Source organism: Boleophthalmus pectinirostris, unplaced genomic scaffold, assembly GCF_026225935.1.
Source record: "Boleophthalmus pectinirostris isolate CB_2022bp ecotype Guang Dong unplaced genomic scaffold, ASM2622593v1 HiC_scaffold_18, whole genome shotgun sequence".
Classification (NCBI taxonomy): Eukaryota; Metazoa; Chordata; class Actinopteri; order Gobiiformes; family Gobiidae; genus Boleophthalmus; species Boleophthalmus pectinirostris.
The window spans coordinates 45020330-45047741 of record NW_026571133.1 but is presented as its reverse complement, the minus strand read 5'-3'; the positions used below and the strand labels follow the sequence as shown (position 1 = coordinate 45047741).

At 40.1% G+C, this 27412-nt stretch overlaps 1 protein-coding gene across 1 annotated transcript in view; it reads left to right on the top strand.

Moving 5' to 3' along the window:
* slc41a2b (solute carrier family 41 member 2b) overlaps positions 1–27412 on the top strand; it is an 88720-nt gene that overhangs the window by 40641 nt on the left and 20667 nt on the right. Inside the window, exon 10 of the mRNA XM_020923652.2 lies at positions 27036–27167. Within this exon, the coding sequence (XP_020779311.1) occupies positions 27036–27167 (132 nt within the window). The remainder of the gene's footprint in view (positions 1–27035; positions 27168–27412) is intronic.

Sequence of the window (27412 nt, the reverse complement as noted above, 5' to 3'; positions counted from 1 at the left end):
ATCGCACAGATGCACTGATGCCGATACCGATACTTGACCCACTTCACCCCCAGTGTCTGTGTACACCACTGTATGTTTTAGACAAACCATAGATTTAAGGCCGCCACACACTACAGAGAATTTGCCCGATTTAAGCTGCGATTTGCTTTTTCCCCAGTTCGGGGACTCGTGACCCAACTTTGTGTTTTTGTACTTGATTTTCAAGCCGCTGTGCTTCTTGTGTGTGGTGTCAGTGTGACTCTGAGCTGCTCTGTCAGATCATAACCACCAAACATCAGCTACGCTACGATAACAGACAATAAAACAGAGTGTCAGGGGCAGAGGAGTGACGGACACAGAGACACAACATACAAACTCAGGACATAGCAAAAACAAGTGTAATCAGAAAGAAATATCAGCCTGGTCTCCCTGAGGCGTCAGTGGGTCAGTTCATCAGCACAGAAGCAGTTTATGAGGAGCCCAGCCCATATGACATGATCATTATATCCACAGTGTAATGTGTGTATGTGTACAGGCCCATGAACATTTATGTGATACTGGTCACACATGAGAATGTGTGTGTTTACTAGTGTGGAACCAAAATGTCATTTTTCATGAGTTGTGTGTATGTTAGTTGTGTGACTGTTGTGACCAGAAAAACAAGAAATGGAAATGATTTTAGTTCCAATTAGGATTTTAACAGCTACACTGAAAGAGAAAGAAACTGTTAGAATTAGTGATTATCTCGAAAACTATTAATATGTTTCTATACAACTGCATAGAATTATAAATAGGTGATAATTTTTCTGAGATTTTGAGACACTCCTGTTGCTCCAGCTCGATCCTTCGTGGAGTTATGACCAAAAACACATATTTGACCTTGATTGTCTTGACCTTCAAGTGACCTTGACCGGTTTCAACCTGTAACATCCAGTGTACCTCGGTTATGTGTGTGCCAACTTGTGTGATGATTGGGTGAATATTTTAGGCTGCAGATGGTTCAGAAATTGCCGAACTTGCCTGGCCTTTATAACGGCGTGACCTTTCAATTGACCCGTGTGACCTCAAATGACCTCAGATCGTCACCAAACTTTTTTTGCGGCATCGGGAATGGGGGCTTGACTCACGTACCAAATTTGGTGACAATAGGTCCATAAATGGCGGAATTATCGCGGGTGAACAGACACACACAGACAGACACACACAGACACACAGGGTGAATACAAAACCTGGTCAGTCCTTTGGGGACCAAGTAATCTCATCCACATTATCCACAGAAGTTGTCCTCCACAAATAATGCCACCCAGTCCACAAAACCGCGCTGATAATCCAGTTTGAGGTGTTCTTTAAAAGTGAAAAGGTGAGTTTGGTTCCTCACATGTGTCTGTTTACATCCACACAGAGCACAGGTCGAGGTGAAGCTGCAGATTCGTGATAGTGACTCTACTTCCCCACGACTTTATTTCCAACCTTTTATTCTTTAATAATCATGTATCTGAAGTTTTGCACCACATTTCACAAATAATAATAACACAGTTTTGACTTGTGTCTGAACTAGAAGTGCAGAGTCTGATCTTTTGAACACTTAAGAGTCTCAAAGTGAGTGGTTTTACTGTAGACAGGAACCAGCTGATCACACTCACAACTTGTAGCTTGTGGTCCACAGACAGATCCCACTGAAGTCTTTACCATCAGAGGTTTAACATCAGATTCTCCTCGTGTCTGTGGTGTGCACTCGTTACACTTGGGTACCTTTTGTTTTTCCCCTGTTTTCTTTATTGTCTATTTGTCTCTTGTGTTTTGTGTAACAGTACTTTTACTTCAGTAATATACAGCACAGTGTAACAGTACTTTTACTTCACTAATATACAGTACAGTGTAACGGTACTTTTACTTCACTAATATACAGCACAGTGTAACAGTACTTTTACTTCAGTAATATACAGTACAGTGTAACAGTACTTTTACTTCAGTAATATACAGCACAGTGTAACAGTACTTTTACTTCAGTACAGTACAGTGTACAGTATACTTCAGTAATATACAGCACAGTGTAACAGTACTTTTACTTCAGTAATATACAGCACAGTGTAACAGTACTTTTACTTCAGTAATATACAGTACAGTGTAACAGTACTTTTACTTCAGTAATATACAGTACAGTGTAACAGTACTTTTACTTCAGTAATATACAGTACAGTGTAACAGTACTTTTACTTCAGTAATATACAGTACAGTGTAACAGTACTTTTACTTCAGTAATATACAGTACAGTGTAACAGTACTTTTACTTCAGTAATATACAGCACAGTGTAACAGTACTTTTACTTCAGTAATATACAGTACAGTGTAACAGTACTTTTACTTCACTAATATACAGTGCAGTGTAACAGTACTTTGACTTCAGTAATATACAGTACAGTGTAACAGTACTTTTACTTCAGTAATATACAGCACAGTGTAACAGTACTTTTACTTCACTAATATACAGTACAGTGTAACAGTACTTTTACTTCACTAATATACAGTACAGTGTAACAGTACTTTTACTTCACTAATATACAGTACAGTGTAACAGTACTTTTACTTCAGTAATATACAGTACAGTGTAACAGTACTTTTACTTCACTAATATACAGTACAGTGTAACAGTACTTTTACTTCAGTAATATACAGTACAGTGTAACAGTACTTTTACTTCACTAATATACAGTACAGTGTAACAGTACTTTTACTTCAGTAATATACAGTACAGTGTAACAGTACTTTTACTTCAGTAATATACAGTACAGTGTAACAGTACTTTTACTTCACTAATATACAGTACAGTGTAACAGTACTTTTACTTCAGTAATATACAGTACAGTGTAACAGTACTTTTACTTCAGTAATATACAGTACAGTGTAACAGTACTTTTACTTCAGTAATATACAGTACAGTGTAACAGTACTTTTACTTCACTAATATACAGTACAGTGTAACAGTACTTTGACTTCACTGATATACAGGACAGTGTAACAGTACTTTTACTTCAGTAATATACAGCACAGTGTAACAGTACTTTTACTTCACTAATATACAGTACAGTGTAACAGTACTTTTACTTCACTAATATACAGTACAGTGTAACAGTACTTTTACTTCAGTAATATACAGTACAGTGTAACAGTACTTTTACTTCACTAATATACAGTACAGTGTAACAGTACTTTTACTTCAGTAATATACAGTACAGTGTAACAGTACTTTTACTTCACTAATATACAGTACAGTGTAACAGTACTTTTACTTCACTAATATACAGTACAGTGTAACAGTACTTTTACTTCAGTAATATACAGCACAGTGTAACAGTACTTTTACTTCAGTAATATACAGCACAGTGTAACAGTACTTTTACTTCAGTAATATACAGTACAGTGTAACAGTACTTTTACTTCAGTAATATACAGTACAGTAAACAGTACTTTACTTCACTAATATACAGTACAGTGTAACAGTACTTTTACTTCACTAATATACAGACAGTGTAACAGTACTTTTACTTCAGTAATATACAGTACAGTGTAACAGTACTTTTACTTCACTAATATACAGTACAGTGTAACAGTACTTTTACTTCAGTAATATACAGTACAGTGTAACAGTACTTTTACTTCACTAATATACAGTACACAGTAACAGTACTTTTACTTCACTAATATACAGTACAGTGTAACAGTACTTTTACTTCAGTAATATACAGTACAGTGTAACAGTACTTTTACTTCACTAATATACAGTACAGTGTAACAGTACTTTTACTTCAGTAATATACAGTACAGTGTAACAGTACTTTTACTTCAGTAATATACAGCACAGTGTAACAGTACTTTTACTTCACTAATATACAGTACAGTGTAACAGTACTTTTACTTCAGTAATATACAGGACAGTGTAACAGTACTTTTGCACGTTTTGCAAAATCTGTGTTGTGCAAAGTCCTTGTTCGGCTTATGGGGCATCCAGCTTTCATAAAAGTTGTATTTTGTAAGATTCGTTTGTATTTTTTTACAATATAGTATCACGTGATCACTTTGACCAATCAGAGCGAGAGGAGCTAGAGCAGAGCAGAGCGGAGCTGAAGCTTATGATTATAAAGTGTTTTTTAAGACAACTATAGGATTTTGAGCTGAGAAAAAGTTTATGATCTAAAAATATGTAAAAATCGCCAACAAATCTGACATTTTTGAAAGCTGTAAGTGCCCTGTCAGCCAAACATGAGCAGTTTATAATTATATTGGCTCTATGAGAAAAACCCTCTCAGACCAGGGGATTTTTTCAGCTGAAGTTTCAGTGAGTGTCACTATGTCAAACTGGAGGCAGCTACAAGCAGCAACATCCTATCCAGTTATTTTAATAGATCCATGGGTTTTCTCTTCACTTTTGCCTGATGTGTCCTTCAGTGCTCCCTACTGGCCACTGAGTGTACTGCAGATTTCTAGTTTATCGTTTTGTTCGCTGTAGATGCCACATTGTTACAGGTACAAGAACTGTACCCTTTTTAAATAACCCTACTGCTTTTAAAAAAATCCTACTGTTCTGAATATTCTGAAGAAATGTTTGGACTCCTCGGTCTGTTTGTGATGGAGAAACTACATTAGAACAGATCAGAAGTTAGTGTGATATTGGCCCTTTAAGACTAAACCTCAGCCAAACCTCATCTGCTCCATAAAGCTGCCGTTTCCTCTCTTCGTTCTCACCACATACACCTCTAATTAAACACATTAACACATTAACGAGTCCCAGTGCCCCCTGTGGGTGTACGGAGTGTGTGCTGTGGCACAGACACACGGGCAGAAGGTGATTCATTAAAGTGCCTATGACAGGTTGGACAACACATTTCACTAAAATACAGTTAAAAGTGCACTATGTAACTTTTTGTTTGGGGGTCCATCACCTGCTTGTTTCTATGGAGATGTCATTACTCTGTCTGGAATGTTCCACAGTGTGACATTAAACAGCTCTACTTTACATGTATGGGTCAGTCAGTATGAAATCAGCCGTTTCAAGGAATCTCCCCTATGAGCCATCTCAGATTTGGCTGATTTTTTTTTTTTTTTTAAATTCTAAAATCACCAAATGAAAGAGTATCAAATTTTTGCTCAATCCTTTTGTTCCTGAGTTATGGCCCATTGACGTTTTGGGGCCATGCTCACTTTTTCTGAAGCCTTAATTTATAAGTATGTTTGAGAGACCATAATTTTATAAAAAATAGAGCTAGGAAGCTGAAAATGTGTATTATTGTAGATTCTTGGTCATAGGTTCTGAATCTGTTGTCAAATATTGTGTATCTGTATTAAGGGGGGCACTGTGGGCCCCCAAAATCTCACATTTGGTTGCTGCTCTTTTTTTTTTTTTTTTTTTGAGGTTCAAGATCTATTTACTCCAAGCAGATATTTACAAACTAACTGTTGAACCTGAATATATGAGAGAATGACCATTTCTGACAACAATCTCACACTTTTCTGAACTTTCATGTGGACGGTGTAGAGTCCCAAATTTGGTCACAGACCAAATGTGATCTTTTTGGCCCCTTCTTTGGAGCCTCGGTTCCCCATGTGGCACAGTTAGATGTTGATCAAATTTTTACCAGAGAAACTTTGGCATATTCTGATTAGTTTAAAGTAACAAAAACATCTACTATTAACTTCATTTCAAACTGAGTTTTTGAAAATGAGCTCTCATGGGTCATTTTTGGTGGAGCTTAGTGACTTTTCCATCTGCTAGAAAGATGAAAGTACCTGACTACAGATTCAGAATCTATGACCAAGAATCTACTATAATACAAATGTTCAGCTTCCTAGTCATATTTTCTATGAAGTTCTGGTCTCTCAAACATGATTATAAATTAAGGCTTCAGAAAAGTGAGCATGGCCCCAAAATTTCAACGGGCCATAACTCAGGAACAAGTCAAGGGATTGAGCTAAAATTTGAGATTCTTTCGTTTGGTAATTTTAGAAATTTTTAGATTGTTTTTTTTTTCAGACAGCTGATTTCATATGGACTGACCCTTATTCAATTACACGTGGTTTTATAGTTCAAAAATACCTTGAACACAAACATAGTGACTGTGAGCCGAGTCGCCTCTACACAGATCTGACCTGTAACTTGGTCTGGTTTGGTCTCCATGAAGATAGAAAGGTTTAATACCATACTGTGAAACATTCCTGACAAAGCAGTAATATCTCCATGGAGGAAACCAGAAAAGTTATACAATGCTCCTTTGATATAATTATATTTAAGATTTTACTCAAGATTTTACTTTTGTTTTTCAAATTTTAGCCTTTTTTTAAAAAAAAAAATTTTTTGATGAAAATCATGATACCACAGAAGAGGAATTCCGTAGTTGTTACCTAGCAACCATAATGTACACTGGGCCTAACCCCTCTAAAGTACACCAAGATTATTTGACGAATTAAAACTCAGAAATTCTGTTTAAAGCATCAGAAAAAATGTGTTTCTTGTGTAAATTGTGCTGAACTTTTGGTCTCTCTACTTCCTGTAATTTTCATATTTTTTTTACTTTTCTTCACAAATTGTTTTGATTTTAGTGTAAAACTATCATTTCTATTTACAACAGACATTATCCCACCAAATTGAGTCAACATTAGACCTGTCACACACTTTAAAGGTACATTGTGTAACTTTTTCTGGTGGAATGTCAAACGCTTCCATCAAACGCTTTTCTCCTTGGAGATGTTATTGCTTTGTCTGGAATGTTTCACAGTATGGCTTTAAACCTTTCTATCCTCACGGAGACCAAACCGGACCAAGTTACAAGTCAGATCTGTGGAGAGGCGACCCCGCTCACAGTCAGAATGTCTGTATTTGTAGGTATTTTTGAGAATATAAAACCACCTATAAGTGAATAAATGTAAAGTAAAGCTGTTTAATGTCACACTGTGGAACATTCCAGGCAGCGCAATGACTTTTCCATAGAAACAAGCATTTGACGGACCCCCAATCGAAGAGTGACACAGTGCACCTGCAACTTAAACCCAGTACATGCATGTATTCCCTGTTGGACGCTTCTATCTCCCAGCCTCTTTCTTTTTGTTATAATGTCCCTTGTCTTTGGCTCTGACGGCTCTGCTCCTTTAATCTCTGTTCTTCTGCTCGGCCGATCTGCTGCTGTTCGTGTCAGATAAGCTGTGCATGCCTCACACCCAGATCTGCATTGTGTTTCTGTGGCAAAACAAAACGAACAAGGAAGAAACTGAGACAAAGCAGTTCAGCTCCTGATGGAACACGATCCAGCTTTCAGTTTTGACCTACACACAAATAAATGCATGGGGTTTCTTGGATTAGGTTCTGTATTACACAAGACTGACTTGCGAGCTTTAAAGGTTATGCGGGGGTTTCAAATTGTCAATGAAAGGTCAAAATAGCATTATAAAGATGCAGCAGCCTTGTAATTATGATGTGGGAAAATGGTGGGAGCAAGCTTAGACTTACAGACTTTATTGATCCACAAGGGAAATGACTTGGACACAGGAGCTCACACATCACATTATATAATAACAAAGAGTAAAAAAATATAATAAATGCTAATCAAATAAGTAGCAATAAAAATAGTTCCAGTTTTATTTATTTTTTAATCGGTGATACTCGGTTTTGGTACAGATGTAAAAAAAAAATCAACTGCTCTCTAGTGTGATTTGCAGCAGTCCTTGTCACTGTCACGACCCCAGACTGTGTAAAGAGAACAACTGAGTGAGCGCGATGTCACCCACAGCGTTCAGCTCCAGTCAAATGAAGCTCATCGAGGCAGGCCGTTATAGGAGCAAATTTGGAGCCAGGTTCCGTATTAGGAATTCCAACCGCGAGTATCATAGCAGCCAAAGATCCAATCAGGAGCGAGGCTGTTGAAGGTAACGCCCCTCCCCGACCGCACCGCTGGTTTAGCAGGGAGCGGGCGCTTTGCAACGCGGTCAATCAAACCTGTTTGTTAATGCTAGTGGGAGCGACCTTGGGGAAAGAAGGCCCCTGATTGGTCCGTTATTAATGTTCATATGATAATTTATGGACAAAATAGTAAAAAAAAAAAAAACAGGATTTTAAGACCAAAAGCCTGACAGCAGCAGTGAGAGTAGAGTGACCAGATGTCCCTTTTTACCCAGGGTTTTGAGCCTTGTGTCCCCTGTCCCAGCAGAATTATCCAAAAAAATTTATTTATTCCAATTTTATACAAGAAATTTTGGACCAATCTTACCCTTGTCAACAGTAAAGAGAGACATAAATTGTCATTTGTTTAGGTAAAATACAGAAAATCTGCTTAAAAATGACCAAAACACAAAAAAAGTGTGACTATACTGACTCACATGTTTGTCATGAATGGTCTCTGCAGAACAGTTTTCCTTAATTACACACTAGTTTCACAATTTTATTATTACCAGCCACCACAATGTGGGTAAAACCAGCAGGGCTTTAAAAACACGGATTGCAGAGCATAGGAGTACAATCAGATGCAAAAACATGAACTATCCTGTGACGGCTCATTTTGTTGATTTTAACCATCCTATCTCTTCCTTAAGATATATTGGCATCGAACATGTGGAACTGCCCCCTAGAGGTGGTAATCTAGAGATGCTCCTGTCAAAAAGAGAGCACTTCTGGATTCACCATCTTAAAACTTTTACTCCTCATGGACTTAATATCGAGTTTGATCTAAGATGTTTTTTGTAATAGACAAACTATTTCTGTATTTTATAAAATGTTTTTTATGTAAATTGTTGTTTCTTGTTGTAGAATGGGCTGAACTCACTGGGTGACCTCACTTTGGGACCTCCCATTCATTGAGTGGGTATATGGGCACCTGGGCTGGCACCCATTTTGTGTGCTGTGGTCCAAGACAAGAAAAATATCTGATGAAGGCTTTTTTTGCCGAAACGTTATTTTGTTAATAAAATAGTATTTGGACATCGGCCAACCGAGTGTGCTATGCATTTTTTCACTCTGATACCAGCCACCACAAACCAGGGATGTCCCAGTTTTTGATTTTGAAAATCTGATCTCTCTAAGAGAGAGGGGTGCTGTTTTGTCAATTGGATCCAGAGGTGATGAAGCCGGAAGTGCACCCGTGCTCACTTCTTATTTGGAATGTGGCGGATAACAGGTTAGCTACGTTAGCACCTCTGGTTTAGCAAGGAGTGAGCGATTAGCAATGCTGTCAATCAAACCTGTTACTAATGCTAGGGGGCGTGACCTCGGGGAAAGAAGGCCCCTGAATGGTCCGTTATTAATGTTCATATGTTGATTTCTGGACAAAATTGAGAAATAAAAATACCAGGACTTTAAGATCAAAAGCCACACTTACAGAGATTTTTTCAATATGAAGTCAGTAGAACCAGAGACGATGGATCCAGAAGTGCACCCATGCTCACTTCCTGTTTGGCGAGGTTAACTAGCGGGTTAACTCTTTTAGTTGTTTAACTATTCAGTGCTATAGTTCAACACAATATGTTTTAGGCCGTGGAATTTCCTATTGTACAGTGTCACTATAGATGCTTTAGGGCTCTAGTTTGATTCTTTGGTCGGTACCAGGCAGTAAAATATTTGTTCTGTATCACAGACTTCATGTGGTCCTTTCACACCTGCAACCCAAAACTAGTCCCACTTACGTTTGTCCAGGGCTCCTGCACACAGAGGGCTCCACTGCTTTTGCTTCGAATGGAACGTTTGGTGCACTAACTGCTGTCGGTGTGAAAGAACCCTCAGTTTGCACAGATTAGACCCTGGAGGTAAAATATCCACTCTCTAACCCGCTCAGCCCCCCCCTGCAGAGTCTGTAATCTGTATTGTGGCCCCCTTATGTCAAACCTAGTGACCTGAATAAAGCAGATCACCCCTTAATGTTTGACCTATTAACTCTGCCCCCTGCTGGGATGGACGGAAATGTCAACTGTTATTATACCGAGATGATGGGATTTGAAGCGGGTGTGTCAGATGCCCTTCCTGTGTCTCCATGGGGTCCTACTCTGCATCACACCATCGCACCACCCGCAGAACTCGCAATCACACACAGAGCAGACAGCGACCGCACAGCGAAGCACACCCACAGACACACTCATCACTCCACACCGACGAGGAACGGAACGGAGGAACGAACCTGTGAACACGCCGACAATCCGTTGGTCCCAGACAGCACCCTCCCTACACGCCACAACTGAACAAAGCCCAGAGTCACCGTGAATGCCACAAACAAACAAAACCACTCACCCATCACACTGTTGGGTTTCCATTAAAGTCCAGTGTGATTTATTTGTGAAAAAAGTTTGAAAACAGACCATTTAATGACGCCTAATAGCCTGGAAAATATGGTATTCACATTCTTAATTGTCCGTAACAACCCCAAACTTAACTGGTTGTCTTGTGCAGCTAATTAATTGACAACGTTTTCTGACTAGGTTTTTTTTTTTTTTTTTAAACATTCTTACTACTATACTACAAGCATAGACTGTACAATGACACTCATTTTTTCAGATGTAGGTAACAATACTTAGCAATATAGGCTAATATATATATATAATATATTTATTTATTTATTTGAGAAGTTAAACCACCACCCGCCTGAATTTAATTAAAATATTATATTTTGTCCGTCATCCGCCCAACCCGCGCATCTCTAGTTCACGGTGACTCTGGGCTTTGTTCAGTTGTGGCGTGTAGGGAGGGTGTTGTCTGTCGCTGGATTGTCGGCGTGTTCACAGTGACTCAGTTGTGTCTAGAAGTGGCACATTGCACTTCGCTTTTTCGGTTCGTTCCTCCATTCTGTTCTTCGTCGGTGTGGAGTGATGAGTGTGTCTGTGGGTGTGTTTCTCTGTGTGGTCTCTGTCTGCTCCGTGTGTGTTTGTGTGTTCTGTGGGTGGTGCGGCTTTGTAGTTTACTGAAGTCGTGCTGGGACACCCGAGTGGATTCATGTATAGGGCGCTCTGGATTGTGGATTTGATGGGGTTGGAGGCTAAAGAGCACGACCTATAGCCCGGAAATTACAGTAGTTTGCCAGTTCAGAATTTGGTCTTTTTGTCTTCTGGACGTGTTAAAATATGAAACTTTGAACAGAATTGTCTTATTAAAACTGAAATTCCAATAATTATAACTGTTAAAAGGTCCAATATTACACAAAATGGACTTTGTGAGTCAAAAACAAAACTCCGTAGACAACAGTCCTGGACTTGTGTTTTGTTTCATTCACATGTTTGAGTAACTCTTTATTATTAATCTGTCTACATCTCCAGAGTTCAAAAAGCTCTGTTCCACTTTGGGATGTCATGAAGCTGTAGTTTTCAAGGGAACAGCTCCTTTTACCTTTCATTCATTTACCTGTCCAGGCAGAACCGCACGCTTTGACAAAATTTTACAAAGACGAGTGGATCTGGAGCTGTGTCCTGTCTCCCTGATTTCAGAGGGAGTGATTGACAGGCAGTGTTGGGGAGTAACAGATTACATGTACTGGAGTTACGTAATCAGAGTACAAATTATGAGTAACTGTGTTCAGTTACAGTTACTGTTTCAATGAGTGGTGATTGGATTACAGTTACTTTGTTGAAATAAATGGATTACATGGCGGTATTTTCCTGTTTTCACATTTTGGGCTATTCTGTTTTTTTTGTTTTGTTTTGTTTGGTAATTCCACTTATTGCCGGACACTAAACCAGGTCTAAACCAGGACTAAAACCAGGTCTAAACCCAGGTCCAAACCAGTTCTTACCCTGGTCTAAACCAGGTCTAAAACCAGGTCTGAACCAGGACTAAACCAGGACTAAACCAGGTCCAAACCAGGTGTAATACCAGGTCTAAACTAGGTCTAAACCAGGACTAAACCAGAACTAAACCAGGAATAAACCGGGACTAAACCAGGACTAAACCAGGACTAAATCCAGGTCTAAACCAGGACAAAAACCAGGTCTAAAACCAGATCTAAACCTGGTCTAAACCAGGACTAAACCAGGATTTAACAGGACTAAATCATGCAGCGTGGACCGTGTCTCCTCGTCTTTTATCAATAATATTTTTAATACAGTTCAGTAAAGTTTGGGCCTTTCATTGTCTTTTAGCAGATAAAACATCTTATGTGAAGATTTCCTCGTCTTTGCTTCTCTACAGCAAATCAAGTAATCCAAAGTATTCAGATTACATTACTCACTTTAAGTAATTTAATGGATTACGTTACAAACTACATTTTGGGGTTTGTAATCTGTCATTTGTAAGGGATTACATTTTAAAAGTCACCTTCCCAACACTGTTGACAGGCAGATCAACCAATCAGAGAGAAGCATGGTATGTAAGGTTGTGAAAAACAATCACATAAGATTGAGAAACTCGTCCTAAATGTGCAGGGTTTGTGTGTTAAACATGTGTGAGTGAAACCAAACACAACTCCAGGTGCGTTTGTGATGAGGAAACTACACGAGTACAGATCAGAGAACAGTTTGATCTGAACCTTTAATATTCCGGTCTTCTCCTCGTGTCCGTCTCGTTTAAAGGGCTCTTGTGTCTCTGTGCTTTGGTCCTGGTTTATTTATAAAGCTCAGAGCACAGTCAAGGGCGCTCGTCCCATCCACGCCGTGCTGTTGTCAGACGCACAGAGATGGAGTGCTCCGAGTAAAGAGGTGAGGGCCGGGACACTGGCTCTTAAGACGCCAGTATGGATTGAATTTTTTTTAGTCCTGGTTTAGTCCTGGTTCAGATCTGGTTTACTCCTGTTTCAGTCCTGGTTTAGTCCTGTTTTAGTTCTGATTTAGTCTGGGTTTAGTCCTGATTTATTTCTGTTTCAGTCCTAGTTCAGTGCTGGTTTAGCCCTGGTTTAGTCCTGGTTCAGTCATGGTTTAGTCATGGTTTAGTCCTCATTCATCCTGATTTAGTCTGGGTTTAGTCCCAAGGTATTTCTGGTTCAGTCCTGGTTCAGTCTTGGTTCAGTCCTGGTTGAGTCCTGGTTCGGCCCTGGTTTAGTCCTGGTTCAGTCCTGGTTCGGCCCTGGTTTAGTCCTGGTTCAGTCCTGGTTCAGTCCTGGTTCAGTCCTGCTGTAGTCCTGGTTCAGTCCTGGTTCAGTCCTGCTGTAAACCTGGTTCAGTCCTGGTCTCGGGTGGATTGTGAGGAGGAGTAGTCCTAGTTCAGTCATACAAAAGTCCTGGTTCAGTCCTGATTTAGTCCTGGTTTAGTCCTGATTTATCTGGGTTTAGTACAGGTTTATTTCTGTTTCAGTCATACTTCAGTCCTGGTTGAGTCTTAGTTGAGTCCTGATTGAGTCCCGGTTCAGTCCCAGTTCAGTCCTGGTTCAGTACTGGTGCGATTCTGATTCAGTCCCGGTTTAGTCCCGGTTTAGTCCTGGTTTAATCCTGTTTCAGTCCTGGTTCAGTCCTGGTTCAGTCCTAGTTCAGTCCTGCTGTGGTCCTGGTTCAGTCCTGGTTCAGTCCTGCTGTAGTCCTGGTTCAGTCCTGGTTCAGTCCTGCTGTAGTCCTGGTTCAGTCCTGGTTCAGTCCTGCTGTAGTCCTGGTTCAGTCCTGGTTCAGTCCTGCTGTAGTCCTGGTTCAGTCCTGGTCTCGGGTGGATTGTGAGGAGGAGTAGTCCTAGTTCAGTCGTACAAAAGTCCTGGTTCAGTCCTGGTTTAGTCCTGATTTAGAGTGGGTTTAGTCCAGGTTTATTTCTGTTTCAGTCATACTTCAGTCCTGGTTGAGTCCTGATTGAGTCCCAATTGAGTCCCGACTGAGTCCCAGTTGAGTTCCAGTTCAGTCCCGGTTAAGTCCTGGTGCAATTCCGATTCAGTCCCGGTTTAGTCCCGGTTTAATCCTGTTTCAATCCTGTTTCAATCCTGTTTGAGTCCTGCTGTAGTCCTGCTGTAGTCCTGCTGTAGTCCTGCTGTAGTCCTGCTGTAGTCCTGCTGTAGTCCTGGTTCAGTCCTGGTCTGGGGTGGATCGTGGGGGGGTCAGTGTCAGTGCGGTCAGTCCACAGGGAGCTTTAATCATGTCTCATAATATCAGACCTTTGGATGGGGTCAGATGGACCTGAGCCAAAGAGTGGCTCCGTCTGAAGCAGTGACACGTCCTCTTTCAGACGCCCTTTAAAGAGGACGTCAAGTCTGAGTCTGCTCTGGTGTTCTAATCTACGACACCCGAGAATCAATATCATCATCACAAAAGTACAACACTGATCGAAAACCACTTCATAAAGAAACCAGAACTGACTTGTGCTTTACAAAACTCAGGTGACAACAAAGCGCCACATGAACCGAACAAGGACTAAACCAGGACCAAATCAGGACTAAATTAGGACTAAACCAGGACTAAACCAGGACTGAACAGGACTAAATCAGGACTGAACCAGGACTAAATCAGGACTAAACCAGGACTGAACCAGGACTAAATCAGGACTAAATCAGGACTGAACCAGGACTAAATCAGGACTGAACCAGGACTAAATCAGGACTAAACCAGGACTGAACCAGGACTGAACAGGACTAAACCAGGACTAAACAAGGACTACACCAGGACTAAATCAGGACCAAATGAGGACTGAATCAGGACTAAACCAGGACTAAACCAGGACTGAATCAGGACTAAACCAGGACTCAACCAGGACTCAACCAGGACTCAACCAGGACTGAACTAGGACTGAAAAAGTAATAAATCAGGTCTAAATGAAATCCTCCATGTTTTTCCGTTCATTTTTTTCTGTATTTTTTCCCAATACGACAGAGCATGTGTGTCCCTGAGTGGCTAATCCACCTGTCAATCATCAGTTTTTGAAATGAGGGAGATTCACAAGTGATCAGACTCACATCTTCCTAAAATACTGGAGAAATGAGGCATGGATCACAGAGAAGCAGATTATATAGACAAACATCTTTTTAAATTTGTACCCAATCCTACCTACGTGTTTTCAGCTGCTTCAGTTTTGTCTATTTGAGTTCATTCCATCATTTTGAACTTTCTCATGGCACAGGTTTATAAAGCGTCCACACAGGGAAGTGCAGTCTGGGCCCAGGTCTTATCTCCCCAGGTTCAGACGGTTGTGATTGACAGGTGGATTTGACAGGTGGATTTGGTAGGTGGCCTTTTGGCTTTTGTCCCAGTTTTATCCTGAATTGATACTTCGCAGCAACATCAAAATGGTTTTAAAGAGCACATTTCCAGCGGCCTGTGATGAGTCCGAGCCTTCACGGTTCTACTCAGGAGTTTGATTTTTTAACAAAACCATGAACGACTGTTACTGGCTAATGACGAGGCTAAAGGACGTTTAACAGCACAAAGAAGCTCACCTGTTGTAGTTCCAGCTAAGTCAGTTCTTTATGGTCACATTGTGTTAAAACTCAGTTTTAAAGTTTAAAGGGATAGTTCGGATTTTTTGACATAAATCTGTATGTCATCCCCGTGAGCAGTGTCGTGCATCAACACAGACTTACCCCCGACAGCGTCCGGTGAGCCCAGATACTGGCCGTTTTCGGTGCTGATGAAAGTAGTCCAGCAAGTTGTGCTGGGGACTGTATAATAAAGTGTTTTTCTTCTCAAAACAATCTGTGTTCAAAAGAGTGATACATTTGCATCACAAAACCATCGCCGCCTAAAAAGTCAGACCTCATAATCACTTGGCACTATTTTCTTTCCGTTCGTATCACTGCGCACTGCCACCAGGTGACAGCCGCACACGGATCCATCACTTTGTTCAGTTGTTCAGCAGTGTTTACATGCGCAGACCGCCGCCACGATGTGAGAGAGCTAACGAGAGAGCTAGAGCCATAAGTATATAAGCTTGTATAAGATACATAAAAATATATCTAAAAAATGGTGCAAACTCTTGATTCTCCAGGCTGTAACAACAAAAATCTGGCTGAATCTCCACGCACATTTCACTGTTTTCCTGTCACAGACTTTGCTCTGAGGAAACTTTGGCTTCTTGCCTTTGGCTTCAATGTGGAAACCAAACCAGGTAAGAATGAGGAAGTGCTGCTGTGTTTACAAGAGAACAGACTCAAGAATCAGCTGTAACTCTGTGTGCAGTAAATCACTCAGTGTCATATCACCAGTGAAGCTTCTACAAAACCTAACTTTATAAGTCGACTGTTATTACTATTGTAAATGTCACGTACACTATTGGCAGCAGCTACGTGGACGTGTGGATGATTCATGTTTCTATTAGTCGTTCATGCTTCAGTCACAGTGGAGGTTCTATGTTCACTGTATACGAGTTTCTAAATGATGTGATGGTGATTGTCGCTCACTCAGTCTCTCACGACTCCAGCGTCAACTTGTACCACTTCTCTGTCTCTTTTCTCTCTCTGCTCGTTCTAACTCCATCTGGCGACTTTCAGCATCAGTATATTTGGGTTCATAAAGATCTCCCCTTGGCTTTGTGGTAAAGGCAAAGTCTTTATTGTCGGTGTCGTAATCAGACATGTTGTCGTTAACATTCCGAGCAGTAAACAAAGTGAACCAGGCGCGGCTGTCACCTGGCGGCAGCGCGCAGTGATACGAACGGAGAGAAAATAGTGCCAAGTGATTATGAGGTCTGACTTTTTAGGCAACGATGGTTTTGTGATGCAAATGTATCACTCTTTTGAACACAGATTGTTTTGAGAAGAAAAGCACTTTATTATACAGTCCCCAGCCAACTTGCCGGACTACTTTCATCAGCACTGAAAACGGCCAGTATCTGGGCTCACCGGACGCTGTCGGGGGTAAGTCTGTGTGGATGCACGACACTGCTCATGGGAATGACACACAGATTTATGTCAGAAAATCCGAACTATCCCTTTAATTTGACTAACAGAGCTTCAGACAGTCCAAATGAAAAAACAAAGCTTCAAAATCTATTCAAGTGTTCAAAAGAATGTCAAATATAATATGCTTAAAAAAGTCTGAAAAGTATAAACTGTCCTTTTGTGTTATTGAACAAGTCTTTAATATTGTGTCTGTCACGTAAAGGAGTTGCTTATAAATGTAGCAGATTATACTTTAATTTGGAACCGTTGGAATGTTTTATTTTGTGTGAAAAGGCGGCAGATGTTACAAGTCTATTCTTGCTTCTGCTCCTTTTCATTCACAGTGATGCATGAAACATAATTATTTTAGATTCGTCTTTCATGAATGAAACAAATAAAAAGATGAAAAATGAAAATGACAGAGCAGTGTGTCTAGTTAGCTTCACCTTCAAGAGAATTTTGATGACGGATGTGGATAGACCCAGTAATTACAGAGATATGAACCATAAACCAGGTCACACATCTGCATCTGACACTCCCACAGAAAACTCCACATGAGACTCTCACCTGTCTCACCTGTCTCACCTGTCTCACCTGTCTCACCTGTCTCCGGCTCAAGTTAATCCAGTCCAATCAAACTTTATTTGTATAGCACATTTTATAAACAAAACAGTTTCCAAAGTGCTTCACGTAGCAATGTAAGACATTTTACTTAAAAAAATAATAATAATAAAAATAAGCAGAATGTTATGTTTCAACTGTAAGGAAACTAATACAATCAATAAATAAAATAAAATCAATAAAAATAATAAAATCAATACATAAAAGCAGTACTAAAAAAAATAAAATGGATAAAACCAATAAATAAATAAATAATTATTTAAAATAAAATAAAATATAATATATAATATAATATAATATAAAATGAAATATCAAATGAAATCTAAAATAAAATAAAGACACAGAGGAGCACACAACTCACGCGGTATTAAAAGCCAGAGAATAAAAGTGGGTCTTAAGACAAGACTTAAAACTCTCCACTGTGAGGCTGTTGGGACGTGGAGGAGCAGAGTTCCAGAGTTTGGGGCCGACCACAGAAAAGGTCCTGTCCTCCTGGGTTTAAGTCTCGTTTTAGGCCCCACGAGCTGGAGCCGACCCTCGGACCTCAGAGCGCGTGCGGGCAGTAAATCTGGATGAGGTGTGAAATGTACTGTGGGGTCAGTCCATTCAAAGCTTTAAAAACAAAAAATTAAATCTTTAAATCAATTCTGAAATTAACAGGAAGCCCGTGCAAAGATGCAAGAATTGGGGTAATGTGATTGCGCTTTTTCTCCCTGTTTAAAGACGCACAGCAGAGTTCTGAACTACCTGCAAGTGATGAAGTGCGTTTTGGATGATTCTCGTGTAGAGTGCACTGCAGTAGTCCAAACAAGTAGAGATAAAAGCATGCACCACCTGTTCAAAATTATTAAAAGATAAAAAAGGTTTCACTGTGTATAAAAGACGAAGGTGATAAAAACTGGATTTAACCACAGAATAGACACATCAAGAATTTCAGACTTCTGGTCATTGCGCAATTCATACTGGGAAGGATTTTCCGAAAAAGTGAACATTAAACCTCCATGTTTGTTTTCCCAGTGGGATGCGTCTATTGACAAAGCTGGTCTTTTCAACTCTTTTGAACCATATCACTTTTGTTTCTGGTTCTGATATTGTCATATTTTAGTTGTGGGATTCGGACATAGTAATTGTGTGGTTGTTGGATCCAGCGGAAAACAGCTTGAGAAATGTGTTTGTGAACTCCATAAATGCAAAAGTGAATCAGATGTGTGTGACTGTAAACCTCTGTTCAAACTGTTTCTCTTCCCAACGGAATTGAAAAATAGTGAAAGGTGAAGGGCAGGATTGATCCACAGGAAGAACCAAAAAGGAAATCATCCTGAGTTTACAGAGAACATTTTGTATGTGGAGCGACATCAAGGCAGAATCCTGATCCCTCGTTCAACTTTGGTTACGAATTTAAAAAGTCAACGCCAAAGTGAAAGGCACCACCAAGAAACACGTGATGTTGCTGTAAAACCACAAGAGCAAGAACGTGCGAGCTCAGCCTGTTTATTTATTTATTTATTTATTTGTTTGAGACAGGGACAGCGCACAATTTTTGCATTAACCTTAACAGGAGAGATGGATTGTACATCAGGTTGTAGCATCAGTGCTCATTTCCACCTGTCGTCCCCGGGCAGCTTCATTGATTGATTGTATTGTTTGTCTTCTGCACCTTTCGCTTATCAAACAGGATCTCGCTTTGTTGTTGCTCCACATACAAAATGTTCGCTGCAAACTCGGGATGATTTCTTAGGCAGTCAAAGGTTTCCTTTTTGGTCCTTCCTGTGGATCAATCCTGCCCATCGCCTTCACCTTTCACTATTTTTCAATTCCGTTGGGAAGAGAAACAGTTTGAACAGAGGTTTGCAGTCACACACATCTGATTCAGTTTTGCATTTATGGAGTTCACAAACACATTTCTCAAGCTGTTTTCCTCTGTTAGGATCCAACAACCACACAATTACGATGTCCAAATCCCAAAACTAAAATATGACAATATCAAAACCAGAACAAAAGTGATATAGGTTCAAAAGACTTGAAAAGATCGACTTTGTCAATAGACACATCCCACCGGGAAAACAAACCTGGAGGTTTGATGCTCACTTTTTTAGAGAATCCTTCCCAGTATGAATTGCGCAATGACCAGAAGTCCGAAATTCCTAGTGCATCTATTGACCTACTTGTTAAGTTTAAAATCACAGTCTACAGTGATGCCAAAGTTGGTGGCTGAGGGACGAATTACCATATTTTCCGGGCTATAGGTCGCGCTCTTAAGCCTCTAACCTCATCAAAAAATGACTGTGCGCCCCACAATCCAGAGCGCCCTATACTGTACACGAATCCACTCAGGTGTCCCAGCACAACTTCAGTAAACTACAAAGCCGCACCACCCGCAGAACACACAAACACACACGGAGCAGACAGCGACCGCACAGAGAAACACACCCACAGACACACTCATCACTCCACACCGACGAAGGAACAGAACGGAGGAACAAACTGAAAAAGCGAAGTGCAATGTGCCACTTCTAGACACAACTGAACAACTGAGTCACTGTGAACACGCCGACAATCCAGCGACAGACAGCACCCTCCCTACACGCCACAACTGAACAAAGCCCAGAGTCACTGTTATGTTTACTGCATTTGATTGTCTTATGTTTATTCCTTGCTAAATTACGCCACCTAATGATCGCTTTAATTTACTCCAGTAGTAATAATAGTAGTAGAAGAACATTAAACAGGAAGTTGTTGTTCAGGCCTCTCTCCAGCAAAATGGCCGCCCTTCGGTTCTGGTGTTTCTTTTGGTGCTTGTTTAAGCGTCGTCTGTGAGTATTACATGGGGAAACATGATTGTACACCTTTGGTATTGTCTTTTGTGTTTGAAATGTCCTAGTTAGCACAGTTTTGGTTGGTTGTTATGCAAACTAGTCTGCAATTCATATGCCAATTTCGCTATGCTAACCGTTATGCTAACTGACTGTTACTTTAATTGTTGGTGCTTTTTATAATTTATAAATTATTTGGCACTGATATTGATGGCTATTTCTGTATGTGTTTATTATTGCAGTTTCACGAGAAAAAACAACAACTCTAAATTTCACCAAAGTCAGCCGCTCTCTGTGAAGTTTCTTCTGGGTCTACGTTTAACTGTTTGGATAGCTAGTGCACCATCTAGCGAGGCCATTTACAGTCACTGTGAACACGCCAAACAAAGTCCCACTGACCCATCCAACTGTTGTGTTTCCTTTAAAGTCCAGTGCGGTTTATTTGTGAAAAAAAGTTCGAAAATAGACCATTTAATGACTTCAGGCTGCGTTCAGACTGCAGCCTGAAGTGACCCAAATCCGATTTTTTGGCTTCTATGTTCCTGTGTCTGATCTTTTAATGACAGTCTGAACGACACAGATCCGATTTTTTCAAATGTGACCCAGGACACTTGGATATGTGCTCCTGAAACCAATACATATCTGATCTTTTGACATGTGACTTCAGTGTGAACGACCAAAGCGCATTCATTCGACCTACACGTTATCAACAAGACACAAACTTCACTATTCTGAGCTGAAGTAGGCGAAAATTGTTAATGAACTCTGAACTGAAGTGAAGCACATCACCACTCACCACTCTTGGCTCCGTCTCCACATCCACACGTTCCTTTCAACGGACGTCACTGCCGCTGTCCCACAAAACACCACGGCCAAAAACCTCGTCCTTCTCCTTCTCAATCTCCTCCTTAAAACAAGTAAGTTGTTCATGTTCTGGCTCCGGTACGAGAGGAACTTTAAAATCTCCAGATGCTCAAGTGCTCACGTCCATGTTTGGACAACTTCTCGTCATCATCATCGTGTCTCCAGTGAGCATGCAGGACACTTTCGGGCCGTTTAACATTCACATTGGAGATCACATACAAGTCACATTTAATTGGAAATGTGAATGACCTCGCAAAAACATTGGATTTCACAAAAAAATCGAGCATTAAGCCCTGCTGACTGAACGTAGTCTAATAGTGCAGAAAATACAGTAGTTCCTTGAAAGGATCCATATCAGCTTGTGGGTCCATGGGGCCAAACATTACAATTTCAGTTACAAGTTAAATAGAATTATTAAGTGTGATGTCACTTCCGGGTGCAACCAGGATGTCCACATCTGATTTCCAGCTTTGTTTTCGTTCCTTATTCATCAAACAGAGACAGCTACCTTTCAAAATCATCTTTTCAACCACAAATAGTGTCAAATCTGTAAATAATGTAAGAATAATCGAACATGCTTCATATCACACTTTATATCTCACTAATTGACGGTCACTGCTAATGCTAACTCAGCCTAGCCTAGCTTCTTACCTCAGCCTTGTTTTATTGTGTGTTTTTGTGAAGTAAATATTTTGTACAAGCTCACAGCTGCTGTTGAAACCCCAAACTCTCCCCAACCACAAACCAAAAATATTGTTCCTCTAAATGAAAAGAATGTAAACAGATTTTAAAATAAGTCTGTTTTTTTTGTCAAAATCCGTCATGTTTGGAGTTACATAAGGTGTAATTACAGTGACGTTTTTATTGTCACAAAGCTGTAAAATGCATTGTAATAAGCACACAGCGGAGTCCAAGTGATGGTGGTTTCCTGTTTCTTTTTCTTGTTTTACCACAGAGCACATGTACAAAGTTCCATACAGTCAAATGTTTGGACACATTTTTATATTCACATTATAGATTCTCACTGCAAAACAGACTTTTCAAAGCGTCAACCGTGTTATATAGGGTGACCAAACGTCCGTTTTTCCCCAGACATGTGCGTATTTTGCGTCCTGTCCTGGGCGTCGGGACAAGTGGGAGTCCATGTGCACAGGTTGTGAAGTGAGACTACAGTGTCCCTCGTTTATCGCCAGGGTTACGTTCTAAAAATAACCCGCGATAGGTGAAATCCACATAGTCAACTTTATATTTTACAATTATTATATCTGTGTTAAGGCTGTAAAACCCCTCACCACACACTTTATACACTTTTTTCAGACAGGACAGTTACAACCCTTTTTACTTCCTTCTTAAAACTTATTGCTGTTGTCGTCCTTGTGTTATTTTCCTCCTTCTTTATGTAACGAGCTGAAGAATCATTTATTCCGTAATGGAGTCCTACAGCGCAGACTCCTGCACGGGTACATTTTTGGAGACCCCCAGTACAACATCGCACCTGCCCGTTAACCCGAGATTATATCAAATTTTTGCGCTGCCTACGCCATGGACTGAACCAAGACTAAACCAGGACTAACCTAGGACTGATTCCAGGACTGAAACAGAAGGACGAAACCAGGACTAAAACAGGAATAACCCAGGACTAACCTAGGACTGATTCCAGGACTGAAGAGCAGGACTAATCCAGGACTGAACTTGGACTAAACTAGGACTAAACCAGGACTGAAACAGGACTCACTGTCAGGACGGGCTCGGAGGTGGCCGCAGGAGAAAGGACCAGCTCAGCTTCACACCTCACGGAGGAAAACGCGACAATTGCCCGATCGCGTTTTGTGGACAAACTGCTCAGCGTTCTCTCTCTTAAGTCCAAGATTAGTCCTGGTTTAGACCTGGTTTAGTCCTGACCCACCCGTGTGTTAAAAAAAAAAAAAAAAAAAAAAACATGCAAAATTGACACAAAACAAAGAAAAAATAAAAAATAAATTTGCAAAACAGTGAGACCGCAAAAGGTGAACCGTGATATAGTGAGGGACGACTGTAGCTCAATGTCGAGGCCCCACCTCCCACCCCCGGTAAGGTGTCCGTGTTTTCACAAACGGAAATATGGTCATCCTAGTGTTATAGTCATTTCTCTTCACCATTTACTCCCCTTCAGTTGTTTTTGGAGGGATTCGCACATGTTTGAGTCATCTTTAATCGCTTAATTTCAAGACGCCAATATTTTTTGACCGATCTACCCCCGTTTTCACCTCCACCTGTACACGCCCACTGTGACCTACGCTGTCATGGTGGTCATTTTTATTTTGTAATTTCTGTAGCTTTGTGTGTGTTTGAGTTTTGTTTTGTTTTTTCATAAGGTATAAAAACACATTGTCCTAACATTAAAGATATAAGAAATGAATAAAATGAGCCTAAAGAAGAGTCATCTTACGTTATCTGCCCTATTTTCCCTTTTCCAGACAATACATCAACACTGAGAGTTACATAAAACAGTTCACTCTCAAATATTAATCAGTTGCAAACAGAACTCTTCACTTTTATGGACAACAGCTTCTTAGTTTTCTTTTTCATACGTCCACACTGCACTGGATTTAATGTGTTTTTTTTAAATGCCATTATTGTACTTGATCGTTTGATTTCTTTGTTAAGACATTTCCATAAATGAATCACAGAGATGCTTCAGTCCATAACCTTTTTTAACATGTTGGTTCCTTTTAAATTGTAGTGGTTTGTTCTCATCTCAAACACTCTTTGAATATTTACAGGTAATACATTACACTTTGTTATATACATGACTTTGAGGAGACTTAAAGGGCCCATCTCATGCAAAATCAACTTTTCAGATCTTTCTACCTTCTAAGAGTGATGTGTGGGCCTTGGATTTGTCGCCAAAGTGGTTTTAGATTGATTCTGTGTTTTTTTTTTTACAAATTGCAGTGTATTTCTGCCACCCTCCCACGTGACAACGAACTAAAGCTGCTACAACGATGACACAGCAGATACACTTATGACGCGTTTGACGTAGCAGAAAACGCTTCACACCCGCCCCCCTCCCCCACTCCACCGCCTCCACCCACATCGTCTGACAATTCCCACATGAACACCTAAACAAAAGCGACAGCATAAGTTCATTGTTCTACACTGCAGTGAACACGATATAATAAGTTGATCTACTAGTGTTTATTAATACTTTACCAATCAGTAATGTTCAGTTGATGTGGACGTGGTGCTTGAGCTTCGTGCTCCTCAAAGTCCTCGTCCGATTCCGGGTCCAACACATGCGGCTGAACGCGCTGTATCTCCATGATGAATAAAAGTTTATTCTACCACTATCAGGGTCACACACCTGTCCCCCTCCCTCCCTGAGATGGGCGGAGGAAGGGTTTGGAGGGCGGAGCCTGTGCTTTCTCAGGACGGGCGGGGGGAGGAGCAATAGGCGGACTTTCATAGTTCCTGGTCCTGACTGTCTCAAAGAAATCAGTAAGATTTCACAACTATTGTGTAATGGATGTTCCAAAACCCAAAATGTGCTTGTTTATGTGCAGAAGATACAATGTGAAAAGAGTGATTTTGCAACAGATGGGCCCTTTAATTTGACAATAGCACACATTTTCAGCACTTTTAAGATGAACAAATAATGGGTTGGATGTCTCACTTTAATGACTGGTGATCATTCTTAAGGTCAACATGCAAAACATAATAATGGTACATTTTGCATGTTGACCCTCAAATTTTGTACATTAGATATGGTGCAATTACAGAGTTATACAGTATAATAATGTTGCACTAATTAGTGAAAACCTGACTTTATGCAGCACAGCTGTGGCTTTGGAAATGTTGCCTTTAGTGTCATTTATATGAAGCAAACTCCAGTTTAGACCTTCATCAGTCATGACTCTTTTAATCTGTAACCCATCTATTTCTAATGTTATGTCTTCTTTTTTCTTTTTATCATTAAATAAAATGTTTTGCTTTTATTTTAACATTAAGAATCAATCCAATATTTTACTTTGTTTACTTTATTTTTTAGTTATACTTCCTGTTATACTTGATTGTTTGCCCCACCCTAATATGTCCCACCAGTGTCTCGTTGGTCTGTGTGCGTATAAAGCCTTTGTTGGTTCATTTGTCTGTGTCAAGTCCTGTTATTTTGGAATTTTATGTTTTACTTCAGATTTTTGTTGAAGTTTCAATTAAACAACTCTGCAAGTACAGTCCTGCATTGTGGGTCCTTGATACTCATAGGATTGGGCAGTATCACATCATCATTTTGGTAAAAAAAAAACCTCTGCTCTAGTGTGATGTGCAGCTCTCCACATGAGGGCCCACAGCATATGGTGCTTTGTCGTCATTTTCGTTTCGTCGTTTACGGCCACGTCAGCTCCCACTGGATACTACGGTTGGCCAAGTTCAAATTGAGTACAAACTCATCCAAAACCGTCTTTTTCCACAAACTGTGTAGAGTCCAGTGACGTCACATTTTTGCTGTGCCCTCTTTGGACTAAAATGTTCAAATAAAGTTTCATGCATCTTTTCTTTATGCATATATTAGGCTGCTGGCTGGGCCGAACAAAATGATGAAAAGGGCAAATATCGGCCCATGTATCAGCCAGTATATCGACCTGAGATTTTCAGTGTTTACATTTAGATTGGATGGAAAAGGGTCATGTGTTGGTGAGTTACATCTCTGACAATTCCAAAAAGCAGCACTAGAATGGAAACAAAAATATGAAATCAAAGTAAATAAAAAATTGTGGGGCATGAACCATGAAATTTATATAATAGGAATTATGTTAAAATCCGTCTCGTGTCTCATCTCGTCTTGTAGAAATTGTGTAATGTCACTTCCAGGTCCAACCAGAAACTAACTGAAACCCTAAACTGTCCCTAACCCCAAACCAAAAATGTTGTTCTATAAATGAAAAAAATGTAAACAGATTTTAAAATAAGTCTGTTCTTTTTTTATTTTTTTTATTTCCCAAATTGGAAACTGAATCATGAAATTTATATATTAGGAATTATTTTAAAATCTCATCTTGTCTCATTCTCATGGACCCAGTCTTGTATCTTGTCTCGTCTTGTGGAAATTGTGTGTCGTCCCTCCCCTATGATCCCCGAGTGTCAGATTATAAGTGTAGAGCACACACAAACACTATGTGTCTGAATTAAAGGTTGTATAGAGGATTTTCCAAGGAAAGAGACTGTTTGTCCTATTTCAAATGTCACTTATGCATGTCACCACCCCCTCCTCCACAGCGTCCACAGTAGAAACACCTCCTCCTGTCTCCGCCTCACACTAGAAGTCATGCTTGTTTACAGCTGGTGCATGTTCAGACTTAGACTTAGACTTTGACGGATTTTATTGATCAACAAGGGAAATGATTTGGACACAGTAGCTCACACATCACAATATAATATAATAACAAAGAGAGAAAATATAAATGGTAATAATACATTCTAAACAAGTAACAAGTAAGATGGCAAGAGCCAGGTGTCAAATAAAACATTGGTGAATGAATTGCTGTTGAAGTTTCCTGTCCAGAAGTCACTTAAGTGACCAATCCGTCAGTGTTTAGACCCTTTGTCTGCTTCAGTCGCACCATTGCTGGAAGGAATCTCCAAGAATCACTTTAGTTTGGCTTCGCTCCTTCCCTTCTCTTCTTCTTTCAGCGACCACAAAAATACATACCTCAACCTTCCTCTGAACAAACAACAAAACTGTAGCTCTGTAACAAAATAATTTCAGAAAATACTGTATCATCACATTAAACGATACAATATTTCAGTATTTTTACACACCCCTAACAGCCAGTCATGTTTAACTGGCCTCACCATGTCCACAGCTGATGGATTTTCATTCTTTTTTTTTAATTTTTTTTTGGTCCTCTCTATAATGCTCTTTCGAACTTTCATTCACAATTTGAAACTAAAAAAATCCTCCATACAACCTTTAAGATCCAAAATATATATATATTTTGCCCAGTGTAATCACAGTGCTCTTTGTGCTCTTTGTGATTCTCAGGGATCGGAGGAAACCTGGTGGCCATCCAGTCCAGCCGCTTCTCCACACACCTGCACTTTCACTGTGCACCAGGAGAGGTCCCCGACGAGGCCAAGGGCTGCTACTACCCCTGCCGCACCTTCTTCGGCACAGGTCTGTACAATGTTTACTCTTGTAAACGCTCCTTATGACTTCATTTTCCCACAAACTTTGAACAAATGAAAATATTGCCAGTTTTTAAAGTTTCAGAAACGGCTTTTAAAGGTTTTTTATTTTACAAAAGGGATTCTTGTGAACGTTAATCTGTGTTATAATGTTGTTGCCTCAAAAACAAATGCCAAGGTAAGAAGAGGTGTTTACATGAAAACTACCACTTCATGACATCACAAGGTTGAAGC